Source organism: Astatotilapia calliptera, chromosome 12 (assembly GCF_900246225.1).
Source record: "Astatotilapia calliptera chromosome 12, fAstCal1.2, whole genome shotgun sequence".
Lineage (NCBI taxonomy): Eukaryota > Metazoa > Chordata > Actinopteri > Cichliformes > Cichlidae > Astatotilapia > Astatotilapia calliptera.
In genome coordinates this window covers 24,234,187-24,262,160 of record NC_039313.1, presented here as the reverse complement: position 1 = coordinate 24,262,160, position 27,974 = coordinate 24,234,187, and the positions used below count along the sequence as shown (strand labels likewise).

General features: G+C 43.9%; 1 protein-coding gene across 6 annotated transcripts; it reads right to left on the bottom strand.

Moving 5' to 3' along the window:
- Nucleotides 1-607: 607 nt before the first annotated feature.
- Nucleotides 608-27,577, bottom strand: igsf9b (immunoglobulin superfamily, member 9b). 6 transcript variants are annotated; one of them, XM_026187342.1, is made up of 23 exons: nucleotides 27,512-27,577; nucleotides 20,264-20,318; nucleotides 19,754-19,849; nucleotides 17,228-17,434; nucleotides 10,751-10,897; nucleotides 9,719-9,870; nucleotides 9,409-9,526; nucleotides 8,989-9,130; nucleotides 8,570-8,715; nucleotides 8,319-8,461; nucleotides 8,090-8,230; nucleotides 7,878-7,994; nucleotides 7,649-7,799; nucleotides 7,438-7,549; nucleotides 7,183-7,358; nucleotides 6,846-7,084; nucleotides 6,638-6,722; nucleotides 6,377-6,547; nucleotides 6,192-6,228; nucleotides 2,541-5,957; nucleotides 2,234-2,391; nucleotides 1,262-1,473; nucleotides 608-1,050 (listed from the first exon to the last, which is right to left on the bottom strand). In XM_026187342.1, exons 3-22 carry the CDS (start codon nucleotides 19,812-19,814, stop codon nucleotides 1,274-1,276), a joined length of 6,120 nt encoding a protein of 2,039 aa, XP_026043127.1. In that variant the 5' UTR covers nucleotides 19,815-19,849; nucleotides 20,264-20,318; nucleotides 27,512-27,577; the 3' UTR covers nucleotides 608-1,050; nucleotides 1,262-1,273. The 6 variants fall into 6 exon arrangements, with proteins under 6 accessions (XP_026043127.1, XP_026043129.1, XP_026043125.1 ...); XM_026187344.1 differs by lacking the exon at nucleotides 20,264-20,318 and having other exon boundaries at nucleotides 27,512-27,576; XM_026187340.1 differs by lacking the exons at nucleotides 20,264-20,318; nucleotides 27,512-27,577 and adding an exon at nucleotides 25,377-25,987.
- Nucleotides 27,578-27,974: the final 397 nt, after the last annotated feature.

The following is a 27,974-nucleotide window of genomic DNA, read 5'->3' as shown; positions in this document are numbered from 1 at the left end:
AAATACTCATTGTGTGAGGAGAAGGTGTTCGATCAGTGTGAATCCTCCGGTTTTTGTTTGAATACATCCCGCCACTCGAAACCTCTCCACTGTCATTCAGGGTGATGTGAATAAAATAAGGCAAAAATAAATTTCCCTGTGTATCTTATCAAGTCTTACAGTATCTGTTATTCATAAATCGCAGAGGTAAAGTCTGACTGACTCAGGTGGAGTAAAGAAGCGTTTTTCTTTGAAGGGGACTGTACACAATACAACATTCAATCATTCACAATAAACTATATATAAACATTTATACATTTTTAACAAATACAGGGGCAAGATTTTAGGTGAACTGATTAATAAGAGCTCAATGGGAGGATGTTACTGGGACAGATAATATGTGGGACACATAATTTTAGGCAACCAAAGGGCGAGTCATAGCAGGAAGTGAGCAAATTCTTGTAAAGGATCAGTAACACAAATTGCAGGAAGCCTTAGCATTATTTAAACTGCAAGTACTATTATTATTGTTTAAGTACTTAGTCTCATTAAGTGGGAGTGGGAAGAAACTGTTTTTAGTGCTGTTTGATTGGTATCACAGGCGACATTAGAGACACAGACACTGCTCAAACTTCCCCCTTTTTTTTTTTTTTTTACTAAAGGAGCGTCTTAAACAGTCCAAATACGTAGCAGGCTGTTGCTTTTATAAAGCAGGTCTTTCTGAGCTGTGGACTGTAAAAAAAATTTTAAGCCTCCCTAAACTTTTCATTCCTTTGGGCCTGATTGTCAAGATTACAAAATAAAACCTCAAACACAGCTGCACGCACTTTGTAAGAAAAATAAATAATTCCTTTTCAGCTTCATTATGCAAAGCACAATGGAACAACAAGACAAGAAAAAGAATACGCAATCCAAAAACAACCGAAGAGTTGCTGTCTTACATTTGATGAGCAATGTCCATTTTAAAAGAGGATTCACATAACAAAGCTCCAGTGAGGTGTGACTGTGTGGTGACCACAGCGCTGTCGTTAATTCATTAAAACTGCTATTTGATATCTCCCTTAGAGGTACCTGTGAAAGACAAAAACACAGGAGTTTAGCATTACACGAACCTTGAAGGGCCAGGTTAAAGGAATTTAAATATAATCAGAACGTTTTAATCAAGCACAACTTCACTGCACATCAATGATATGAAAGCAGGCAAGAAGATGGTGCAAGCAAGGCGACCAGTGAGAGGTGGAGAAAGGAGGAAGAAGGCGAGAGGGCAGGCAGAATAACGGACCGAGTTAAGCTGCTAGAGCAGTGCTGAGCTGGAGTCAGAGTCTGAATCGTGGCCAGGGGTGACGCAGGGCTCACGGGAACAGATGGATTCCTGAGCACGCCTGTACTCTTCGTACTCCAGGCGGAGAGCGTTGAAACGTGCTTCACTTAGAGAGCGGCTGAACTGGCATCGAGGTGGATTGAAAACTGGCGGGCTGACTGAGGGAGACGGGCCTGGGGGGGTGGGTGAGGTGAGGCACAGGAAATGCATAGATGGGCATGTCATGGGACAAGCTCACAATAATCACAGCACGAGGGCACAGGATGAACACATGCAGCCATCACTGTAAGGCAGGATTCACATGGATATGCTGCTTCAGTGCTTGACGGTGGTTGTTTCCCAGCTGGCTCTTATAAACTTTGTTCTATTCACTTTTATTTAGATAGTGCCAATTCACAACAATAATCGCCTTAAGACGTTTTATATTGTAAGATAAAAACACTATAATAATAGAGAGAAACCCCAAAAATCTCATGACCCCTGTGAAAAACTACTTGGTGACAGTGGGAAAGAAAAACTCCCTTTTAACAGGAAGAAACCTCCACCTGGCTGAGTCATCTGCCACAAGTGGTTGCAGGTGAGGTTAATTATTCAATACAATGATGGACTTCTTCTTTTTGTTGACGATGAACTGCACAAACGGGCACATCGCTCTCTCAGGATATTTTCCTAACACGATTTCTGGAAAATCGGAATAAATGTGATGTGACGCCTGCACTGGCATTTCAAAAGCAAAGCAATGGATCCATAATTAGTTTGGCAACATGTGATGTCACCAGATTTAATGTAACTAGCAAATTAGTCGGGGTAATATCAAAGTGCATGAAAAGTGAGAGCACCGAAGCATGAAACACATCCGTGTGAATCCTGCCTAAGCATTTCACTCATAAGGAAACATGCAACATAAAGAAGAAAAGTAACAGAAATAGTCACCTTTGAACCGCTGATCCTGGAGGCCACCGGCTTGATCCCGACTGCCTCTCTGTAAACCTGTTTGTGACTGATCAAACTTTGTGGCCTCCAGGACCTCAGAGTCCACACAGGCATCAGCAGAGTCCCACTCATAACTCTCATCTACTGATGTGTTCCTTCTAGACACACAAAACAAGGTGGTAAGAATAAAAGCAATTACCAACAAGTAAAATGACAATATTAATGTTATTTTGGCAACAGAAAGAAGTCCTTCAGCCGTGAGGACGCTCCAGTTTGTTTTGCTTTTTCAGGTGTGACGGTGTTTCACCTTTTCGCTCTCCTCTCAGGCAAATCCATGTCAGCTCTGTGACGCTCATTTTCCTCTGTGGTTTCTGGGGAGCTGAGCAGCGTGGGAGTGATGGACAGGGACTGCCGGAAGAGTCCAGCACTCCCTCTACCACTGCTCTGACTGGCATAACTGGCCCTGCCCCCCTCCCTGATTTCTCTGCCTTCCCGGATCTCGGTCTCCCCTCCCCTCCCCATCATCCTGTCAGGATGCCTGTAGATCTCTCCCTCTCGTGGTGGGAAAGGGGCGTAGTAAGGTGAGGGCCAGCTAATGCCCCTGGGCAGGTAGGACCTCGGAGGACCTCTCCTTGAGTCCATGGGTTTCAGGCCATCCCCTCTGGATCCTGCCCAGTGCTGGTGCTGGTAGTGGGGGATGGGGATAGAGGAGGGCATGGGGACATATTTATGTTGGACAGACCTCAGAGCTTCAGGATAAGTGGGGGACCATCTGGAGGATTCTGGGAAAACGGTAGCTTGCCGTCGTGGATCGGAGGGTTCCATCAGTGGGGAGACTGAGGTTTGTCTGGGTAGATACGCAGCAGGCGTGAGGTAGGAAGGACTAGCTAAAGATCTTTGTGCGTGATGAGGCCTCTCTAAGCTGCCCATGCTGGGGCGCCTGAACGGGACATACTCCCTCCAGGAGGGGCCTGGCCTGGGGAGGGAAGGCGGTGTGCGACCCAAACTATAGGACTTCACCCTGACGTCTGGGTTTGGGAATTCATCCCAGTAGCATCTCTCAGAAATATAAGTCCTTGGGCTCTCAAAGTGCTCCCACCTCTGTGGGCCCAGGCTGATAGATTTCTTTAGAAAAGGACGAGGCTGTCCCATACCTGAAAGAGTCCTGCAGGGACCTATGCTTAAGGATTTCTTTAGAAATGGCACAGGGGCTTGATTTATACGCGATACAATGTTATTAGTCCTGCTGCCCTGAGAAGCTTGTCTTTGGGATTGCTCTGATAAAGACTCACTACTGTCTACAAAACTCTGCGAGTGTTTTGACACTATATCCGCCATGCCTTTAGCTGCACTGTACAAGGTGTGAGCTGACCTGGACCCAAGTCTGGATTCGGGCCTGTATGTGCTCTTATTTCCAACCTGAATCTTTGTTTTCTCATCATAGAGCTGCTTGCTAGTTTTTTCTGGGCCGGGTGAGAATGGTTTTGGGTCATCAGGAAATCTTACTCTAGCTTCCCCATGGCGGGAACGTCCATAATCTTGTTTTTTACTAGTGTCAAAGCTGGCCTCAGCAGCGCCTGCAGAATGAGTTTGTTTAAAGCAAACCGCTTCTTGGTTTGAGCCAGTTTCACGGTTTTCCTGAACATGAACCTCCCAGTTTTTAGGAACTACATCAGGTTTAGCCACCACTGATTTTTCTGGCTTTAGTTCTGAGTTTTCCCCTTTGCTGTCTGTGACTTCTTCCACAGGCTCATCCACACTCATTTCAATAAAACCAGGAAGGCTCAGATACTCGAGAATTGCACTTGTCTGGAGTGGGGACATTTTGGGAGATTGAGCTGTGGGCTTGGCCTTGAAGGAGTCTGACATTCTGGGGACAGAAAATTGAGACTGGTCGCTCTCGGCTTCTTCCACGAGAGTTAAGGATGATATGGGGCTAGGGCTGTCAGAGAAAAGGCATCTGTCGCTCCTCCGGGAGCGTGCTCGGATTCCTTCTTTCTCTAAGTCAGAGTAAAATCCTGGACTTCGTCGGTCATCCTGGACTGGAGTCTCTCTCCCTTTAGCCTTTGGCCCCACTTTGTGATGCTCATAAGGCAAAGTAGAGTAACTGGAGGTACTGGGATCCCTTGTGGATGTGTAGTCTGTGTCTGCAGGTCTCTCAGGCTGATTACAAGGTGAAGAAGCTGAACTTTCAGGCCTCTCACTCATTAATGAAGGACTTTTGGCAGCTGTCTCCCAGAGATGAGTGCCTCCATAAGCATACGAATGCCTTGACCTCCGTCCTGCAATATCTTCATGCTGTGTCTTTTCCATTATGTCCTGCTCATTGATGGACTTCATGTATATATCAGGATTTCCCTGAGGACTCAGTGACCGCGCTCGATCTGGTTCGTCGACACACATAGAAGGGGGTTCACTGGTAACATCAGGGGAGATTGTGGGGAGAGAGGTGTTCTGGGTGACCGGAGACCGTGATGAATCAACAGCAAGCGAGTCCTCGGTGGTTTCTCTACAGAGGCGAGGACGCCGTGGCCTGGGCGATGCGGTCTCCTGAGGAGTCTGTACAGGAATAAGGCTGGTCACAGATGTTACAGGGCTAATGTCCCACTGAATGCGAGACATGGGGAGCCGGTCCATGGGACTGCTTGTGTTGCCAAAGTAGCACGCTCTCCTATAGTCAGACACGCGACTTGTTTGACCCAAAGGCCTATGTTTCTGTCTGATACTAACATCTTGTGGTTTCCATACAGGTTCTTCTTCTGACTCAGGCTCATCCCTCTGAGGACTTTCTGTTTTATTAGTCTGATGTTCATCTCTCCCACGATTTCGACTTCTTTGCTCAGCTGTATAGCTCTTTAGCTCTCTCTCCATTTCTTCCCTCTCTTTTGCCAGCTGGACACACTTGTTAATGTTATCCCTCTCCAGCTCACTGTCAAGTTGTGAGACTAAGGTGCTGTTATTAGTCAACTGACTCTCCATAGGCTCATAGCTTGAAGGCTGCGGCCTGTCTGTGTCTCTATCCAGAAGCTTTGTCCTCCTTCCAAAGGAGGGCAGCAGGTCTTCTGTGTGTCCTGTCATGCGATACCTCCTCAGAGGATCACTGGATTTCTTCTCACTGTTGTCTGAATAAAAGCTGGCTCTTTCTAAAAGAGCCTCTGAGCTTTGCTCGTCATCAGAATAAAAGCAGCCATGACGGGAGAAGTTTCTGGCCATGGCCCGTACTCTTCCAGGGGAGGAAGGAGGCCTGCTCAGCTCCGGGACATCCACCGTGAGAGGAGAATCCTTCCTCTCATCTTTCTCTGAGCTTAAAATGCTCGACTTTGCAGAGTCCCTAAAGGATGTCCTGCTGCTTCCTGAGCCACTTGCCCCACCAGCTCCACCATTACTTTGTAGGACAGTCTTCTTTAAATGTTTTCTATTCGAGGGACTAGAACCCTCTGGCAGTGGCTGGACAATGAAGCGTCCATCCGGACCTCTGGAAATGGACTCCAGAGCACTTGGTGAGGGCGCCTGAGACCCCAGGTGACTCTCAAAGAGTGTGTAATGAGGTGGCGGAGAAGAATTGGACAAGAGTTGCTTCCGTTGGTCGTGGTATTCGCCGTGACTTCCCCTGTCAAACGAGGATCGATCGGACTGTGAGCAGGACGAGTTGGGAAAGAAAGGAAGTGGTGGACACAGCTTCAGCTTCAGGACACTGTCTGGAGTGCGAGGGGGTGAGCGAACTCTGAGAAAGTCAGACAGGAAATAAATTGCTGTTAAAGTTGATTAAAGCTGAAGATTGTGCTCAGCTTCTTCCGTGGTAACAGAGAATAAAAATAGCTGCCTTTACCGTTTTATCACATGCACATAATAATCATATATCAATTAGAAAATAAGCTTTACAACAGCACCATAAATAAATATTACTGCATGTGGTCTATTTCAAATACAATATAAATAGGGGGATTCCTACACTTACTCTTGAGATGTGCTCTTCTGAAGTGCAGATGGCAGATCTGCCAAAATGTAAGGAAAGGAAAAAATATCAGACACCAGCACGGATGAAACTCTCAAATCATATAATTAACTTAAACTTGGGAAAAGTATACGTGCTCAAACTTTCAAATTTAAAACTTGTGTTTGTATGATTAAATCACACTTTACCTTGTCTTCTCTTCCTGCGCCGGCGCTGTCTCCTCTGACTCATGTAGCATGCTGTCACCAAAGACAGAACGATGGCCACAAACAGGAAGCACACTCCAGCTAACACACCAGCCAACAGCGGCTCAGGGATAACCTCCAAGAGACTTGGGCGCAGGGGGTAAACCTCCATCCCTGTAATCAGACCAGTCAGAGGCCACTAATTCCAGCAGTTATCAACTTGAGGGGTGTAATGCTTTTAGTAATTTGTACAAAGCCACATACCGATGGTGGATACATTGACAGACTCGCTGGGCTCACTGAGCACTTTATTGCAGCGAGACATAAGCCTCAGATCATAATTCGAGTCCTGAGAGAGACGGATCAGGATTTTTATTATAGACATAAACTAGCACTCATTTAAAGAGTGGCTTTTCATAAAAAATCAGTATAACTTTAATTTCATATAAAACAATTAAGTATAAGAACTTACCCTCAGCAGTCCCTGAACAAGCAGGTCACTCTGATTGGCGCTGATGTTGCTGGTGAGGATGACCCACTGCCCCTGATCCCTGCGGGCCTGCAGTACATAACCTGTCAGTGGAAAAAATGGAGCTTGGGGAGGAAACCATCGCAGCAGAACGCCTTGCTCGGTCCGGTTGGCTGACAGGAATATGGGAGGATCCAGAATTGGGAGAGTGGTGACAGCTGTAGGAGCTTCTGTTGGCACAGCTGGTAAGAAAGCAAAGTATAAGTTAATACTTGTAAATACTCGTAGTAAAAAGTGTAAGAGGTAATCAAACCCAAAGCATAAGTTCAGTTGTACAAACCTTGAGTTCGCACAGTTATAATTTCGCTGAAAGGTCCAGAGCCGAGCTTATTCTGAGGTAGGACGCTGAGCTGATAGCCAGTGGCGGCAAGTAGCCCAGTCACCAGCAGGTAGTTTTTAGATGTTGGCACTGGCAAAGACGCCCATTCATGTTTCCCCCTGGATGCCTGCTTGACCCTGGAAGAAAAACAAAACAGTCAAAAAAAAAAATGGATCTAACTATTGTGTGATATTTTATGTATTTTATGTCACTGACCAGACAGTGAATTTCTGGGTGAATCCACCATCAAAGCCTGGCACCCAGGACACGTTTGCCTGGTTCACCTCTGTGGTGACAAACACTGAGGACACAGCGTGAGGGCTGGTGCCTGAGGAGGAGAACGTCACTTTGAACTGCTGGCAGTACACTTGAATTCAGTGAATGCAGGAGTCACATATTTATTGCAGAGATGCGGTTGATCACTCACCCAGCACCATGACCACTGTGCCTGCACTGACAGTGGCTACACGATTAGTGGCCAGGCACTCCCAACCCCCGTGGTGATCTTTACTAACTGGCTGCAGCAGGAGGGAGCCGTTAGCCAACACAGTGTATGGGGAGCGAGGCGTAGGGCCAATCTGTGAGGGAGGACACAGATTAGTTAAAATAAGGAATTAATACGTACGCGTTGCTGCATCCGTGAGAATTTCCCGTACCTTGCTCCATGTCACGTTTGGAGCAGGGTCTCCACTGGCTTCACAGGGGATGATCAACTCCCGGCCCACCTCCTGGAAATACTCAGGTCGAGGAGGCACGCGGAACGATGGTGGGTCCTGGAGGACGGAAAGAGCCTTTTTACTTTTGCCCGTTAATTAGTGTGCATCATCTTCCTGATACTAAAGACTTGAGTTGAGAACAACAGCCTTACCTTTAAGATGACACGGGTGGGTTCAGACTGCCCCATGGTGCCATAGCTGTTATAAGGCGTACAGGTGTACATACCCACAGCATTGTCATTGGCTGTCGCTATAAATACTGAGCCCTCTGAGTTCACCATCCAACCTGGGTACTGGATAGGTACAAAGATTGATTCCAAACTCCCTTTGGTGAAAATCTCTACTCAGTGAAACATTTCAATTTCATGGCGCATGACTTACATTATCAGGATTTAAAACGTTCCCGTCTTTGGTCCAGTTGACGTACAGTACAGGGGGATCGGCTTGGACAGGACAGACAATGACCCCCTCCATGCCTACGGGCAAATATGTTTCCCGCAGCATTCGGCCTACACGCGCAGGATCTAAAATGACAGAAGAAAAATCACTCACAAAAAATTACTACAGTGCTCATTTCACAGGGAACGCTGGTAAGTGCAACCACAAAAATGCCAGCAGGATAGGAGACTAACGTTTAACTTTCAGATGGGCAGAGGCTGAGGGTGGGCTCAGTATCCCATTTGTTGGGATACAGGTGTAGTTTCCAGCATCTTCCGGGATGAGATTAGGGATAAGAAGTGTTCCATCCACCAAAACCTTCACTCGAGACTTAAGTGATCTGAAACCAAAAAGATAAACATTTGAAGAGGCGTTCAAAATAACTGACACAAAAACACTTTGCTGAAGCAACTAAAATATTATTAATTTTAAAAGGTTCTGCATTGAGACCCATCCATCCGTTTTCTTCTGCTTAACCAATTTAGGGTCACAGGGGGATGGCGCCTATCCAGCTGCCATAGGGCGAGAGGCGGGGAACACCGTAGACAGGTCGCCAATCTGTCCGAGGGCTGTTTTAAAAATATTAATGGATATTTTGAAATGATGGACTCACTCAATATGGTAAACATTCTGTCCTTGCTTCAACCATTCATATGTCAGGTTTGATGGGTAGGCATCAGCCTGACACTGCAGAACTGCATCCTGGGACATGTTGAGAGTGGTGTCCTCTGGGGAAATGAGGATGATTGGAGGGCCTGTACAAAGCACAAGACAGACGAGAATGACCAGAATTAATGGACAACTGATGATGGCGGGAGAACTTTTTTTTTTAATTGTTAAATTGCTGCAATGCAAGGAAAAGACTGTAGGTGGCACTATACACTATTATATTTATCCATGGTTTAAGCAGCATGTTTAAGTGTTGTAAAAAAATATACATTGACAATTTCACTAAACATGATTTGTGCTGTTGCTTATCGTGAGGTAGGCAGAGATTACACCTGTCTACAATGACTTATAGTTAAACACTGACCTTTGACCTGCAGCTGCGTGTAGTGGGTGAGGTTCCCCTCTGAGTTGGACACGTGACATTTATAAACTCCAGAAATATTTCGTGTGACAGAGGCCAAAGACAAGCTACCATTGAGCACCTGAAAAGAGGCCAAGGTAAAGACGATCAAAGACAAAGATGGAACGGGAGAGGAAGACTATGAGGCAGAGATGAAGAGAACAACAAAGCAGGTTGCTTCAAAGAAAAATCAAAGCTGCAACTCCTGCAGAAAATGCTAATTATTAAGTATTTAATTAGAATACTGAAAATGCCATCTGTTAATCCCCCTCACTTTTATTTTCTCATGTTTCTCAATTAGGCTCTCGTCTTTATGCCAGACGACAGTTGGTCGAGGGTTGCCATGGGCTCCACAGCTGAGAGTCAGCGAGTCACCGAGCAGAACCTCCACAAAAGTTGGCGGTGTCTTAATAAACACGGGTGGAGCTGAAACAAAGACAGATCAAATAGACCACTTATTTTCATCCACATACTCATAAAGGACACATAAAGGAACTTTAAAATGGAGAACTACTCCAACAGCTAATCCAAAGGAACAGATATGATTTGCTGTGGTTTAGAAGTACCACCTGTGGCTCCTCTAAAACTACATTAGAACTCAGTGGTAAGTCATTTCAGGCTCTGACAAGTGTGTGGAGACAGGCATGGATATGAAGTGGCGACAAGGAGAGATTTTCATAAGTTACTGTGAATATATTTAGCTAGACACGTTGTAATTGTAGCACAATAACTAGTAAGCGCCCAACTGGCAGACAGAGGCACATATGTCTACACAACACTGCCATGCTGAAAAATATATGCAATCTCTGCATTAAAAATATCATCACTGTCAGTGTCTAATACTCTAAACAGATTCCAATTTATGCACAATGCAACACTGTTGTGTTCCAAAAATAAGCCTTGACGTCGATCCTGATGTAGGCTTACAATCATATCTAATACTCACGTCACACTTTCATTTTAACTTCTAAGTGTTCCACAACATAACCAGTGCAGGTGAGAGAGCCGGAGATGTACGTGGGTTAAAAGCTTTTTGCATGTAAAACACAAACCAAGGATACAGTGCCATTCTAAAAGCCAGCCTTACTGCACAGCAGGCTAGGCACAGACAGACATGATGTGATTACTGGGTGCAAGGTATGTCACTTAGAACCTCTTCATACACTGGAATAACACTATTCAGCTTGCCAGGGCCTTCAGAGTCCAAGCCAGGCCCCATGCTGTAGCTGTTCTAAATAAGGACAGTGCCAGTGATGAGCAACGAAAGGAGCAGCTCTCGAGTCCCCAAAACCCTGCGGTGCTGCACCTGTGATGGAGAGGAAGGTCCATGTGCCATTTCGAAAGTCGTCGGTTTTGCTCTCCAGGAGCAGGATGCGGCATTCGAACCAGCCTTCGTCCTCCAGGGTCAGCCGTTCTATCAGCAGAGAGGCGCCCCGGGTCAGAGACACACGGCCTGTGAGAGGAGGGGTGAGGGGGACAGAGAAAGAGTCAGCACATACACGCAAGCAGACAGGCAGAGTCAGCATATGCAGGAAAGGGCTTATCATGCTCAGGACCCAGTGTCACAATGGGCACGATCAAAGTCACAGACACACCCACGAACAGTGCGAAGAGCAACTGTAGCTCGAATGTTTGCAGCGAGTAACAAAACCAATAATTAAGAAAATTTGCAGCTCAAGTGATGAGAAGTCAGTGTCCCTGAGACAGAGTTGAAAGACACTAATCACTACAGTGATGATTATAACGATGTGCAAGATGACAGATTTTGTCCTGTCATTTAGGGTTTGGTTGGTGAAGTGGAGAGCTAAGATGAGTATGCCAGGAATACTTGAATGCAGTTTAAGCTTAAAGGAGAAACCCACCGCAGTGTGTGATAAAAATAAGCCGTTTTTTGTTAGGCGGGGGCAATGGACAGTAGTAAACAATGTAAGGGCCTGGCAGATGCACGCTCTGAACTCGTGTGTGAACGCCATTAAAAGGCAGATGGATCCACGCACAAGCACGCACACACATTTTCCTGTCACACACAGCCCCTGCTCTGCTCCCTCTCCTCTTCTCTGTACTTCTTACAACTCCTTGTCAGGCTTTGAAACTTGATCTGCTGGTTGCCTGGTGACTGCAGCCTGGTTTCAGGGTACACCCCCTCCTTTTATTCAGTCTCTCAATGAACTCTTTTCTTGCCCTTCAATCACAGAGTTTTAAAAGACAGGAGGATGCGTGCAGGAAGGAAACACACACGTTGCTCATACCAGGCCCTGCCAAAGCAGTTTGAAAGTAAACAGTGACCCATCAGTGTCCAGCGTCCTGTAATTCTTGCTTGCTCCTAACACGTTGCTTAGATAAAGTGTCATAATCAATCATCTCTGCAAAGTAATAATAGTAAAGCATTGCAAAAAAAAAAGAAAAGTAGCAGCCAGCATAGATATCATCTTCTCCAGCTCAACAGGACAGAATCGTTGAATGCCCTGCAACCCTGAAGCAACAATATCGCAAGAAATACAATATCGTCACTATTCACATCAGCTCTCTCCAGACAGCAGCGTCTGGAGAGAGCCTGGCAGCTATGAAAGTCATTTAACTCTGTATATGGCCTAAAGACTGGGTGAAACACACACTGAGAGTAAAGACAGGCAACAATGGCTAACAATTAACCCTGCATTCCTGACTGGGGCAGTTGCTGTGCTAAATAGCTAGGTTTAATGATTGACTGACCTCCCGGAAGACAGGCAAGTGTTACTTAGAGGCTCCATAAAATGAATACCTCTGATTTCAGCTCAGCATCTTTCAAACAACTGGGCAGGGCTAGATGATAACAGCTACAGGATAACTTTGGGTATTTTTTCTCCTATCCTGATCCTTAGGATCCTCTCCCGAGCTTCTTGTTTCCTTTTCCACTTTTTCTAATTAGACCTGCAATTAATCAGCAACTGCAGGACAAGAGAAGGCGCAGCATCATCCTCTTTTTGACTTCCACCTTATGGGATACTTAAAAAAATCCATCTGATTTGGTGCTATAACGTGTCCGTCTGCCCCGGGCACTGATCTTGCAGAAACACGTGGGTGTGTACACATGTTGATTTTCAAAATCTGAGTGCCCTGCCCCCTGAGTCTACACAGGGAAATTTGGGTTTCACTGCTGAACACTTAACCCTTTCCCGTAGCCTCCCTCTTATCCGTCACCACAAAGACATGGAAGCCCCCCCCCCCCCCCCCCCCCATTCTCTCAGGTTACCATAGAGACTAGACCAAGAAAAGCACGGGCTGTAGGTTTAGATTTGAATTCAGTTGCTGTAGAAACACGCCACGGCCAAACACGGGTCGATCATGCGAGCGGAGGGAGGGGGGATTGTACTGTCACAGATTTGAGAAATTACAATTGGAAGGGGGCGGGGGATCTTGTGTCACATCCAAGAGCAGAAGGAAGAGTGAGAGAAATGAATGAGAAGCACAAAAAGAGGCCGAGCACACACGGAGGCTGCGTGACAAATGTTGCTTTATTTAAATATGAATGTTGCATCTTCGGACGTGAACTGAAATCTCAGATGGCACTCGGCAGGTGCTCTACCCTAAGGATGTTCACTGAAAGGCTGATTTTCTCTCTCAGACACAATGCACATATTCTGCAACAGCTGAATACAAAACCTGGGAAAATTATAAACCACACCAGTGAAAAACACTTCCTGTTATTAAATCCAGAGGAACTGAGCAAGAGGTTACAGAGAGGTTAGTCGAATTTGGTTCATCAATAATCCACAGGCAACCAATGAGAGGTTGACCTTCCTGACCTCTGTGCTCCAACAGACGCCATTCATCACTCTCCCTGGTCCTACATCAGCGCAATGTCCGCGAGTCCTCGAGAGACAAACATGATTAGGCTCTATGGCACTCAGGGAGAGGATTGCTGAAACCATAACTGCTCCTCCATCTCATCTCAACCCTCCTCCTCCTCTTCCTCTTCCTCCTCACTGTTTTTGCTCCAGCAGCAATCGCATGACAGCTACAGTCTATCTTAAAATGAGCACTTGTTTCCAACAGGTTGAGCTGCTCTGCAGTGCAGCCAATGGGAAGAAAATGGAAACGCTAATCCAGCAGCGCTGTTTGAAGCTCCGAAACGCACCCTGCTCATATTAGCCTGTCAGGTTCTCGCCTAGTGGGTGGCAGGTTAGGCGCAACTGTTCTTTTATAGCCATGCCACTGGCCGGTAGCTGGCTTCACCTCACTGATCTGATCTCCTGTTTAGATTAATGCATCTTTTTCTGCAAGTGAAACCTCTGCAGTGCAACACATCATATTTCACACTTACATTTATGATGCACAGCACTTTCTTTGCCTATTGTTGTGACTACCGTAGCCTCGGCACAAGGTTTTAATTGTTCCGGCAGAATGAACCAACATGTGATTTTTAGCCTTTTGAGTTCCCACTGGAAGTTACTGACAAAGTAATGCATGGAGTACTGTGAATTTTATGCCAGACAATAGCGAGTGAGGAAGAAAGATTATTCTGTTTGGAGAAGCACCAGCGCTGCTTTTCTTTGTCTACTCGTATGTGCATAAGAGAGCCGGGCAGAAGTGCATTGTGGGACGTGTTTTGATTTGAATACAATCATAAGTCTGAGACCGACCCCCCGCCTCTGACAGCTCACCCCTCCCGTTCCCCCAAATTTCTCTCTTCAATCCTCCTGTCCCCCTAATCAGTTAAACCCTCTTATGAATAGCTCTTTGTCGTGAGATAGATTACAGTTAACTCTGTCCCTCTTGTTCTGCCCAACTCTGGCCGAGCGAGCACACACGGCTCACGTGCTGAATTTCACTACAATGGGAACTCAACTTATCACAGGCATTAGCTCTTACACATGATCGCAAAGAAAAAGTATTAGTTTTAATATTAAAATCTCTGAAATTAAAATCCGTAGGTCGGTGCTGTGAGATGTATTTGGGCTGTTTTCCAGTGCAGAAGTTGATCTTGAGCTGTTTTCGGTTCAGGAAGAGATAACGCTGATGTTAATAATTGCCAGTTGTTAAATTTTAAAGTTGTTCAGTTAGACATGCCATAATTTGTGAATATCAAACTTGTTGTAGGCAAAGTTGCAGGTAGAAAACCAGATTTTGCTGAAGTTTTTCCTTATAGTGAGCATTGGTTACTTGAGCTATTCCCCTACAAGTCTTTATGGAAGCTGTTTGAAGCCCTTGGACTGTATCTCACAGATTTAATATGTGCCTAGCTGCCTAACCTAAGGTATGAGGTAACAGGGCCTCTGTGGTGGCCTGCTGCTCTAAGCTCGTGAACATGAAATCCCCAAGTTGCAGCTATGTATTCTTCTTCTATTGTGTCATTGTTTGCTGTTCATCACGCTGGTCTAGTTATAGCAGGAAAAACTGGTTGAAGATCATGGAGCCCTCAGTTTCACATTTCAGTGATCTATTTTCTGCTTTTGGAGTTCTCAAACAGAGCGTTGTTTGCTAAAGCTCAGTGAGTTAATATGAAATTCCATATAAGTTTATCAGGGGAAAGACTGTCTGTGCATACTCGGGTATAAAAACTTGTCTCGTGTGTGTGTGTGACAAATGCAGGCTTTAACTTCTCCACTGTTCGAGGTCACACTGAGAGTGTGATGGAGGCCTGCTGAGATCTCGGGGTTTGCCTATTATCCTTCTAACCTCAGGTCAGAGTCCCCCCCCACGCTCACAATCGCCACTCATTTACTTCAGCACACAGGACGTATTTGATCTAGACTTGCAACGGTAAACCATCCTGACACCGCAAGACTCCAACATATTGTCTCAACAAATATAACAGCAGCGTGTCAGTCAGAGTTTATTTGGCTGTTTGCTCTTTGTTCTGAGCTGACTAATGTTCAGATCTCCATGGCATGCTGTGTGTGAAACAGAGAGGCAGAGGAGTGAGCGGCACGAACTGGATATTCTCTCGAGAGGACACGAGAGATGGTCTCTGAGACCTGGACAGGCTGGTGTCTAGTTGGGACACTCCTCAAATGCAGAGTGCAATCTTAGAGACACCTGATATCATTATCAAAAAGATGGTGGTTTAATGAGATGAAAAAGGAAATGGAGATACAACTTGCCCAGATTAAAATTGTTAATAGCCTCAGTGAGCTTGACACAAAGCAGCAGACAAAGGGCAGACAGCCCATTGGTAGTGCTTTTTCTTCACTAAATACTTATTTAGTATTACAAATTCAAGTCTGATACCTTACTTAGCTCTAATGGAAGTGGCCATTATGCTGCAAATACTGAACAACAATGTAATTCTTTCCCCATAATTCATTATCTTGATCTCTTAACCGTTTCTTGATCTTAATCCTTAAAATTAAATCATCCTCATTCTCCTGTTCCTGTCCTCAAACAAGCCAAGACAAAGACCAGGAAATGGTGGCCGACTTCACCGTCTTGTGGTTAAAGCTGAAATCCCACAACATTTTTAATTTGAGAGTAGAATACATTAGACCCACAACACTGACACGCTTCACATGCTGCCATCTGCCTTCAGTGGGAGGGGAGGTATGAGGATCTAATGCAGACTGGGGAAAAGCCCGCACCAGACAAGTACACGCAACGGGTGAATTTGCCAGAAACACGGAGACACCCCCTAAACATTCTTGAACTCTGAGCTACGTCTCTGCTGCATTCTTTACTTCATTATGGCTGCATGTGTATCAGATGGCTGCTCCAAAACAATAATATGGTTAACGGCCTACAAGACCGCTAAACATATTTAGTCCAATTGCATGTTTTGGGGGTTGGGGGGTGGGAGCATGATTTGTGCTTCGACCGCTGTAAATGTTCAGTGGGGTTCTAGAGTCGTCCAAAGCTGAAAACATGTTTCTAAATCAGCAGCTTGATTCTCTGAGCACCTCCTGTATGTCCTCACATAACAAATCCAGCGAGGTTCTCTGTACATTTCTGTGACCTAGTTGGGACTGCATGGGATTTGGGGTGTCCTACTAGTCCTGTTGGCTTTGGCAAAGCAATGGGAGGTTGTGATACCCCTTTTTTGTCTTTTGTCCCCTGGTAGACAATGACAGGATTATAGGGCTCCAGCAAGAAAACTCCCATTATTCCGATTGCTTCATCCATCCTCCTTCCAGCACAACAATCTCCCCTTACTGGGTCACCTCTCAGCATACTAATAAAACACTGTCATCAGACCACCAAGCCCCCACCTACACTCCTAATCCCCTTGTGAGCAGCGTTACTGGTACCCCCCTTGTTATTGCTCAGCTGCCCCACCCCCCCACCCTTTACTGCCTCCACTAAAACACATCCATTCTCATCCTTCCCCTTTCCTCTGCAGTATAACTGCACTCTGGAAACACACAGACTGAACACCAGCTGTAATTACAGGGACCGTGCTCTGGACGGATTATCTTTTTAGGGTATTGTTTGATCCAAACTTCCCCTCCCCAGTAGTTCAAAAATACCACTGTAACCTCCTTATGTCTATCTTTGCCCACACAAGACAAATGAGCTAAGGAAGTTTTACCCCCTCCCCTCACAAAAAAAGTCTTCTGAAACACGACCTGAGCAATCTGTCCGCTGATCAGAGACTTTTACGTTGTTGGCTTTTTCTCTATTTCCTACTTGCTTTTAAAGCTCACTTATGGGAGTGGAACCACAAAAAGCAGGCGAAGAAAGATTTACACGACGTGAGGTCTTCAAGGGAATCTACCTCTACTTCAGGGGGTTGCGCTGTCAACCAAGTAATAAGTCTTTCATCAGTTTCCTGAAAGGAGTGCATGACTGAGCAGATCCGAATAAAGCTTACCCTTGTAGTTGGGATGAACACGAGGAGCATACACTCCAAATTTGATGAGGACAGGAACGCTGTAACCAAGGCGCACCCACTCCACCACATGTAGTGGAAAGAGGCTTGGGGTGGTGGCTTCACTGGATGTAGGAGCAAGGCTACAGCTTAACTCTGCGGAGCTCCCCTCTCGGGCACGAACCAACGATGCTGCACCTTGAGACACACCTGTAAAGACAACAGCATATCAGCGGGATAAAGCACTCGTTTCCCTGCAGACATTTTCTGACAGTGCAAAGTCCATAAAACAGCGCACATCTGAGTAAACACATAAATCATGCAGCTCAAGGCCTGTTGAAGTGAGTAATGGCTACCAAAGTAGCTAAATTAACATTCCTTGAAATCTTCTGGTCATTGGTTTCTGTGAAAATTGTTTGCTATGATAAGAAGTTGAGGGGAACTTGAGGGACGAGAAGACAAGAGTTTGTGACCACACAGGCAGCGAGAGGCCCTGACAGAGAAAACCTGGTGGAAAGAGTCATAACAGTGTCATGAATGCTCTTCTGAAGTGGACATTGCATATGACTTTCCCAGACTGTTAAAAGCCGGGCCATCTGAGGGCATGTAAAACATCCATGTGCCATTTGGTGACAAGATCGTATTGCTGCAAAGCCTGCAAACACAAAGCAATCCCATTAGTGACACCTGGAGCAGTCTCTCCTGTCTCTATCCCATCTCCCTTTGCTGCCATGTGCTCATGTGGGTGTGTGAGCGACTGGGTGCCAGTGTTTGCTCTGCTACTCATCTGGCCTGGTGATTACTTTAATCTCAGAGGGTGGGGGTTGGTGGCGATACTCTGATGCAGGGCAGCAGGACGCTCTGTGGCCGCTCCAGTCGACCTCCCACTACCCCCTGGGGTCCACACATGGTCTATGGGCCAGCACAATCAATCCCACCACCATCACTCCCCCTTGCAAACACAAGCACGCACACACAGAAGCGTGCTGAGGGTTGGGGGGTAGCATAAATCCAGGATTGATCTAAATCCACACCCAGAGATATTATTTAAGTTGGATTTTGTCCCCATTCTCTCTCGTCCACTCATGTCTGAGCTGTAACCCCTCCTCTTCACTCTCTCTAGCACAAGGGAATTGGATCAGTGCCATAGTCATCATGGTGTCATTCAAACTGCGTGCAGAAACAAAACAGGAGCATATGCCAGCTGCTTTGCAAAGCATCTGAGCTTTGTTAGTGCAGGTAAAAGATTTGGCAACAACTTTGGTGAAAATATGTAAACAAACTGCAAAATGGAGCAAAACAACTGGTTGGCTTAATCCCCTTTCAGACAAGCACTCCTTTCCATTAATCTGCTGGCATATGAATGTATCAGCTTTATGTTTGAGTGTGCACCCTGGTCGCTTCCCATATAAGCCACAGCAGCAATCTCACAAGATCAGACTGAGTAACATTTAAGTATCACTTTCAGCATCAACCTGAACTCAGGAAGATTATGCCTTTGCATATCGCTTCTGTCCATTACTCAGCTCGCAAAAAAAGTGTTTGGTAAATGGTCTACACTTCAATAAATACATTCAATAAATACATACAAGCTCTCTCTCTGAGCCTGAGAGCAAAGGGCAGTGATAGCTACTACTTGCTGTAGTATTGTGAACCACACACAGACATGCACTCCTCTTACTACAAGACAAAAGTGTGGCAACACTTCACTTCAGTACCTCGTGTGCAACAAGCCCTGTACGTGCACATGCCAAGACTCAATCCATCAGTGTTGTGGGTGGGTCTGAATGAAGAAGTTAACATAAAGTGGCCTATTTTTTAACAAAGGAGGCAGTATTGACTGAAAATGTATTATCAAACTAAGCTTCACATTAGCAAATGTTAGGAAAAGTTACATTTGTTCCAAGACAGGACACAACTGTCCAAAGCAATGTGCAGCATATGCATATTTAAACATCTTATGATCACCTCTCCAATCTCATTTTCTCTGACAACCAGCTGTTATTTCCATTGCCCTGCCACAGAGTAAATATTCAAACATTTTACCACTTTCAACAAATTAAAATTGAAGCTGAAATTTAAAGTTGAAGGTAAAAGTGTTATTAAGAGTGTCGTGAAAGAGATTTCAGTCGCTAAAGATTGGCGATAAGGAGCAAAACGGTGAAGCACGATGAAGAAGCGTGATCCAATAAAGAAGACTGTTATCACTGTTAATCTGTACAGTAATACTACATAAGCCCTATGTGGACATGTTAAATAATGTTTCAATGTCATTGTTGCATAATCGGGCCTCATATTTTGGAATCAGTTTTATCACGTTAGCAGAAAAAAGATCTACAATTGTTTGCTTTTCCTGTGTGTGTGCTGAAAAATTGCTCAATTCATGACACGACAGTTCAGGTGTATTGGGGGGTTATTCTAAGAAATCCAAAGGCAAAAAAATCTCTGAAAGCTCAACAAGGAGAAATAAAATACACAAATGCACTGTTAATATATGCAATGGCTCAGTATTTGCATTGGCATACTTACTTAGCAGACAAATGGCTACAGCAGTGGTGACAGCCTGAAGCCACTGTCTCTCCAGTCCCATGGCCGTCCGTCACACTCCTTCACACATCTCCCAACCTGAAAAGGAAGACCACACATACCGATTACTCCTCATCAGAATACTGCTGTACTGTTCACAGATCCCCCCGCTGCACAAGTACATCCCTCACATCCCCCCTCAGATAAATGTAATCCCCCCACCCCTCGAGTTAACATCAACTCATTAGCCAACAACTGCACTGCATTCCAGATGCTTCTTGGTTTATAAATAACCATATTCTTTCAAAACACATCGTCCTGGGGAAAATTGTACGTGTGCGCTGTGGTTGGATTAAGGTAAATAAGCTACTTCAACAAGTGCTACAAATAGACAGGGCAATTGCTTGGAGTCTGAATCTTGTAGATGTTTTATTGCACAGGCCAAAGTGTGTGTATGTGTGTGTTTATGTGTGGCCACAGAGAAGGACTTTACAAGACTCTAGGTGTACGTACAGATTAACCTGGTCCTTGTGATTGGTCCAGCTCATCCAGAAGGTCTCGTCAAATGCTAAATAGGCCAACAGCAATTGACAGGTTAGACGAGCAATATTGAAAGGTGCACCGCCCAGCTCCAGATGTTATATTGTTAACACTGTTTCATTTTCACAAGCCTCACAGACCGGACTTTTTCACGACTTGCCGACCTCCTTCCCAGTGAACAAAGAGAACAGCTGGAGCGAACCACAAGGCCCTCTACTTCAAATTGGATTGCAGGCACAAGTTTAAGTTGCTGACCTTCAAACATAACGGAAGCCTTCGCACACTTCCCTTAAGTCATTCAGTACTCCTAATACCAGCTTATTACTTTAAGTTCATTTAGGTAATATAAGGCGGAGAGTATTTTTAGAAAGCAGCGAGGTGTTGGATATTGGCCGCTGCTACAACCAGAGAATCACTGCAGAAACACAGGGCGTCTGACTCATTTGACTGAGACCTTTAGTCTCTTGGCGGCACATGAGCAAACAAACAGCCCAGAATAGAACAGCACAAAGATGCTTTTATCTCCTCGCACTTGACCAACACCAACAACGTTTCTGCTGAGCCGGGGGAGAGATGCGGTAGTAGTAATAACTTTTATGCTGCACCTTTCTAAAGCAAACAGAGAGGCAAGAATGTGGTTGCACAAGCAAAGAAGAGGAGGGTGGTCAGGGGCAAGTCTGGGAAATAGTCATTAGTTTTTGGATGACAAAATAATTTCAGTGCACTAAAAATAAGGGCGGATTACTCTGACTGTGGGAATAATGCTGGTCAGTAGGGGTGACGGATAAACAGCACTCTTACAATGGATTAAAGAAATAAAGACACTGATTTTGTTCTTTTTGTGTCACTTCTGACAGCCAACAAATGTGGGAAGTGTTTGTGCACCACTCGACTGTCTTATCTACCAGCTCCACAGTTACTTTGACAAAATAAAAAACTAATAAATACGTCCTAACTTGCATGTGCTCCTAGACCGGGATATAGGACTTTCATGTGGAAACAACCACATACAGGGGAAGCCTGTGGGGCAGATGGGTGGGGGCTTTGTCTGCAGGTGCAGGAGGACACCAGATTATTTCCTCAGGCAGTGGAGCAGAGGAAGGCCATTTAATTGGCATGTGAACAGAGAGGGCTTCAAAGGGAGCCCAGATGTTAAAATGAGTACACTTAAACTGAAACAAGCCACTAAACATTTAACCACAGGAACTTTTTCTATTTATCTCATTGGACTAAGCCAATTACTACCTTTAAGCAACCATGATTCACGTATATAACTAACGTGTGAAGAAAACAGCTCCTGTTCTACAGTAAAAGCACAGACATTAGTATACTTGCATGTAAAACGTCTTACACGCTAACTCATCATGAGAGTAGTGACCTCTCGGGGGATGAAAAGCCAGCTTGACTAAAGAAAAATACAACCTTTGTGTGTTTAGAAAAAGAAAACAGAGAAGACAAAACAAGAATAAAAAAAAAAAAAACCAAGCTTCAGCATAAGACTGTCGGCTCTGTAACGTGTATGCGTGTATGCTGGATTTCACTGACACAGATTGCTTTGGATCTAGTCATGACTTAGCCTTCTGGACAGGCCATTTGTAACACCCAGTCTAATCCCGCCCTGCTGCTTTGAGTGTTAATAGTGTAATTGAATTAGAGATCAAATTCGTGAGGCAAATCAAGGACAGTCTGTCATCTAGCTGTTCAGTGATCAATCACTGGTAAGCCAAGTCACACAAGTCTGCCGTCTGGGATTCTATAATTTCTTCTGGTGGAGAAAAAGTAGGCGCGTGATGCTTTGACAAACCCAGGTAACCTGGGGTTTATTTGAGGGGTTTTGCTCAAGGTCTTTCTGATCTCCACTAACTTTCAAAATTTTGCAAAACCTGTAGTAACAACTACAGTGCCGGTACTTGACTCAAAAAGTAAAATCAAAGACCCTCACACCCTCCAAATTCATATTTAATAATATAAGAAGCATTAAAAGGGTGCCATTTCTCACGGATGAACGAACATGTCTGAAATCTGACATGACATCAACAGTAAATGCAAGCTGATGTCAACCTGTCAACTGTAACAGCTGGTGGGCGTGAGCTCTTCCAATGGCTGTCATCTGTGTCACACTATTATGTTATTCAGACATGAGCTGAATAATGCACAAAAAGAAAGGTGCACTTTTAAACACGCAGGAGTAACCATGAGTAATGAAGTGATCTTTTCAGCTGTCTTTTTTCGGCCTATAAATGACGAGTAAATTATCATATTCTCTGATGTTTTCTGTGACGCTCGTGTTAAAACTTGTCACAAAAAGTGAACTCCTGACCTAATGGGTGTGAGAGCGTTATCCACCGGTACCTAAGCAGATCCATCAGTGATGCCAGTGACAGATACAGGCCTGATAAGCAGCAGCATTACTCTCTTAGTAATCCTTGTTAATCCTGACAGGTCGTGGCATCAGCACAAACCAGCCTGTAGCAGGAACTACAAGTGTTGCTCAAGGAGAAACTTTAACAGGTACGCACAAGACTCTGATACAGATGTAAAAATAACACGCAGCCATCCAGAACAAAGATGTGAACCATCATTAACGCAGGAATGGGTTTGAAAAATCAGTAATCCAAAGCAGACTGGTTGGACAAGCACGCACGGCGTAGCGATCGATTCATGGATTTTGTCCCTGGCACTGTAACCAAGCTCAGAAATGGTATTGACATTAACTTTAACTAAAGGAAATGAGCTTAGCACACATTGGGCATGAGAGTAGAGTCCTGTGCTCTCGGGGAAAGCCTAGTTTATATGGATTAACATAGTAATCGTTAGTAACCTAACACCTAGCACAACAACACTGATAACTGAACCAGGGTTTTTCCTGCACAGGGAGCTTTTTGTTGTTTTTATCCACAAGTTTTATCCAAATCCAAAGGAAACCCCCACTCCCAACACTGTAATATTTTTTTTCACTACTTTGTTTAAATAAGGGTTTCCTTTGCTAAACAAGGACATCTGTGTTTATCAAACGCTGGAAAATACCAAGAAAATTCTTAGATTTCTGTCAAATAAGGTAACACAAGCTCATTCGTGCTTACATGCTTACTCTTCTCCCAAAGGTCCGTTCCGAGCCAGGAAAAACTTTGCTTGCCGTGGTTGAATGTTTTCAGTCGCACATCAAAACAGTATTACCTTTACTCTGCACTTTTTCAGCAGCCAAATACTGCTGCAGATTACTGCTTCATGCATGAGTGGTTTAATTTCATGTTTTGTTTTATCCTAGGATAATACTCACTCAGACATCCCAGGGGAACGGTAAGTGCTGAGTAAAGCAAGGCATCTAACATCACTCTTGTAAGTCTCCCTGCCCCCCAACAAACTTTCAGGACCAGGTCAGTCCCATAAAGTTTCTTTCAAAACAAGACAGTGAAAGAAACCAATGGTCTAAAAGCAAAGGTCACAAACTCTGGGGTCCAGCCATGAAGCACACGCCTAACTTGGAGATCAATGAGACTCAAAGGACGTCCACAGAACTGGCCTTTTTCAGTATGTTAATGGCATGCTGCTCATTTCTCTGCTTAGAGGAAAAGCTGTCAAAATTGAGATCTATTACATGCAACAGCATCCAAATATGAAACACTGCAAAGCTTGAAATAGTTTATTAGACCCTCTCTTTAATCTTTATGCTTTACTACATGTACTTTCCTGTATATCCCTCAGTACTGTCACAGGCTTAAATTCACCATGGAGGAGCAGACGCTCCATCTTACACACAATAACAGAATCATTTTCAGTAACCACTTTCGACTCATGAATAATTTGCTCCTCGGTGCAATCAATTTCCTGCAGCCTGACAATCTGCCTACAGGGGACAGTTTGCCACATAGTGTTTTGAACAATGCAATATTCCAGTAAAATGTCAAGGCTTGCTGAATTATGGGGGGATATCCGTGTGTAAAATGACACCCGGGCTGGGATCTGACACACACAGACTTTGTTAAGCTGAGACTGCTGAACATAGACTTTAAGGATTCTAGCAGTAAAATGCAAAACTGCTTTTAGTGCTCCCTCAGTGTAAATAATGCAAAAGCAATTTAAAAACAAAACAAAAAAAACCTCGCTGTTGCAAACACTAGTGCATGTGAAAATAGCAGAGTAGTGTAGAGTAGTGTGCTTTTTGGGGGGAAATAGCACATATATTTCTTTCCAATTTGAAAGCAAGCATAATCTTTAAAGTGATTTTCTAACAGAGGGGACTACAAGGCATCAGTAGTGATCTGTACCCCTATGCACCTCCCTTTTTACCAATCAGCAAGCACAACAAAAACAAAGGAAGGGAAACAACAAAGCACACACTGTATATTATGTATAAAGCACAGGGCTGCTGCACTCTTTAGCACAAAACGACGAGGTTCTTTAGACAGAACTACTAGGTTCTGTCCCATAACATGCATCACCCTGATAAACTAGTCCAAAAATAAAACGGCAAACACCAAGCCATAAGCCACTGTACTGCTGCACCCTACAGTAAATTTTGATGCACAGCCCTTTATGTCAACACCCATCTTGCTATATGAAACAAAACAGGTACACCTTTTGTTTGACTCAGAAGCGCCGATGCCACCTAAGACGAGGGGGCCTAAATAAAGAACAAACCAAAAAAACGTATTTTGACTGGAACAGTGCTGATTTAAGGGTCATTACAACGTGTGAAACCTATTCATAATGCTTTAACATGAAGGAAACACTCATTCGGGGATTACAAGTGCTGCATGTGCTACCCAAAACATAAACAAATCCTGCACAAAGATGACTCTGTGCACAGTGTTATCGCAAAAGTATTTTTTAACTGGAAACTAGGCATTAACCATGGCAAAATTACTAGTTTAAAAATTTTTTACAATAATCATAACAAAAGGAACCAAATGGAGTACTTTAAACACCAACCAAAAGGCTCCTGTTATATGGCCTTAAGACGACAGAAATCTCACAGATATTCTTATTCAAGCTGTGCTGATTTAGTACAAAGAAACTTCTACAGGATGTTTGGTGTTGACTAGCCTGCGGAGGATGTTTTAGCTCTGCCCGCCCAGCTCCTTACCTTTGCTTGAGGCACTTTTCACTTGAAGCAGAAAGTGCAGTGTTTCAGTCCATTGATGCTCTTCTTTTAGACTCCTACTACAGACCCAGTTTATCCGTCTATTCCTTTCTCTTCAGAGAGATCAAACACCACAAACGCACACACACATACACGACTTAAAAGAAAAATAAGAAGGTGCTGGGAGAAGAAGGCAGGTGGTCACATTTTTTTTCCCTCTTTCAGTCCGAGCGTGGATCAAAAGAAAGTCTTGTTATTCCTCGACATCCATGGTGCTCAGACTTTCTAAAAAAAACTCTTCGCAGCTTCAATAAAATCCATTAACCCATGCCACCCTCATGACTCCGACATCAGTCCATTTAAAGTCCATTTAAACACTCCAAGCACTGGCTTTCTTTTTCTTTTTAAATGTGCGCAATCTTCTCAGTCCAAACTCCCTCAAAGTGCCTTTAATCGTGCGGGAGAGTTTATAACAGAGTTCAGAAAGAAGTTGAAAGGCTCTCGGTCGATTTGGAGCACATTGATCCTCAAACAGGTGCAAGATCCATCAGAAAGAGAGCATACTACACGTTTAGTTTGAGCCCTGCTGTTGATACTCTCCCCGCGGTGGCCCTCCTCCCGTTATTATCGTTCCCTCCTCCTCCCACCACAGCGACGTTTGAACGGCTGTCAACTCACACAGAGCACAACGATGAAGCTTCCTGGTAGAACTTTCAAATTAAATCTTTTACGTTTTTTTTTTTTTTTTTTTTAATTGATAACGAAAAAAAACAATCAGAACAGGAATTTAAAGATAAAAGATGTCAACTTGCTAATGTCACTGTGTAAATGCCAAAATGCTTAAGTCCATTGAGTTTCTTTCTTTTCAGCATCCAAGCACTACTGTGCATGTGTTTCCCTGTCACACTCAGCGTCTGTAAAACAGTATTTTATACTGTTTATGTTTACACTTATAACAAATCTAGCATTTAACAAGCCAGCTCAATGAATGCGTGAAAAACATTGAACATGATTCATAAGGTATTAGCAGTTTTGACCTACTATTCACAGCTACAATCAATTACAAATCTATAAATAACAACAACAACAATAATGCCAGCACTAAACAGTTCCTACAAAGGCATACCGGATCAAGTAATAATAGAAGTGTTTAACTCCAGTTTAGGAGGCTATCGCTTAACGTATCTTTAATTTTGAAGGTGAAATAATACACTTCCGTCACTTTACTGCCTGTGTCTGTGTTAGTTTATGAAATTGGTCCTTTAGCGCCCCAGACAAAAGCGCCTTTCCGTGGGAAAAACGGGTGATGGTCTTAACAAAAGGCAAACGCAAACCTTAAAGACACATTTTAGTCGGCTGTTAAATCACTTAACATTAAAAAAACATGCTGCGAGGAAGTAGCTCCAACTATCTGCAAAACTAACCTAAACGGACATGTTTGTAACAATATTCACCATTTCATGTTCGGGATTAGCTGTGATTTCTTTATAATACAAGCACACTAACCTAACCTTTTTAGTAAGATCACCTAAAATTTATCAGTGTTACACATAATTTATAGCCATCTTATAATAGCTTGTTACAAGCCTGCTGACTTTTTTTTTTTTTTACCAGAAAGAAATTTCTTAACAGTGGGATTTTAAAAAAAAAGCTGCAATCGTTTGATAATCTGAATGCCAGTAAAAACTATGTTTTAGAAATCGATAAACATACATTTCTTTTTTAAAAATGCTAATTTAACCTCCAATAAAGAACACGAATTAGCTTTCCGCTAAACGTCATAGTAGCAAGAACCAGTTATTATTTTCACCATAAATCTCACATTAATTTTCCTAAAAGGCAACACACTAAAAAAAAAACCCTCAAAACTACAGTGTGTAAAATAAAATAAAAGGTGTATTAGCAGGGAACAAGATCTGTATCTACAGTTAAACCAACTTAGCATTAGCTAAACAGTTTGCTGCGCTTTAGTCCGGCTAATGAACCACAAAGTCATTTAGTGTTCTTAAAACTATTTATTTTGATTTTTCTTGCTAAAAGAAAAGGCTAAAACGTTTCTATTTAAGTATGAGACGACTGTTACTTCTTTTAAGTTTCGAGTGAGGGCTTTGAGTAAGTTTCCTGCCAAATTATCTTACCTCAAAAACGCTTCCTGTGATCCTGCCTCCTAAAATGAGCCGAATACTCAAACCTGCTGTGTGACTGACAGTGACTGCAGCTGGTTAAAGATTATTGGGTATGCTTTATATTACTTTTTAAAATAGCCAATCCAGTGCCAGATCACGTGGTGTCACCGGATGGCTGTATTAACCGTCTAAGGTTTATGATTGTGTCCAAATATAGAATCTACTGCATGTACGTACATGTATTATATATGTATAGTTTATAGTATAGTATTTAGTGTGTCCTTGGTTAATAGTAATGCTACAGTGGATCAGTTTGGTCAGACGGACGAGCTTATCTAATTTACCAAAATCACTTCTGTACTGTTCCTGGGTTCATCCACTCACCAGTCACCATTTTAGTACCATTGTCTGCCAAAATATGATTGCAGGAATTTAAACTGCTAAAAATGACTTGTTGGATTATAATCGTTATATG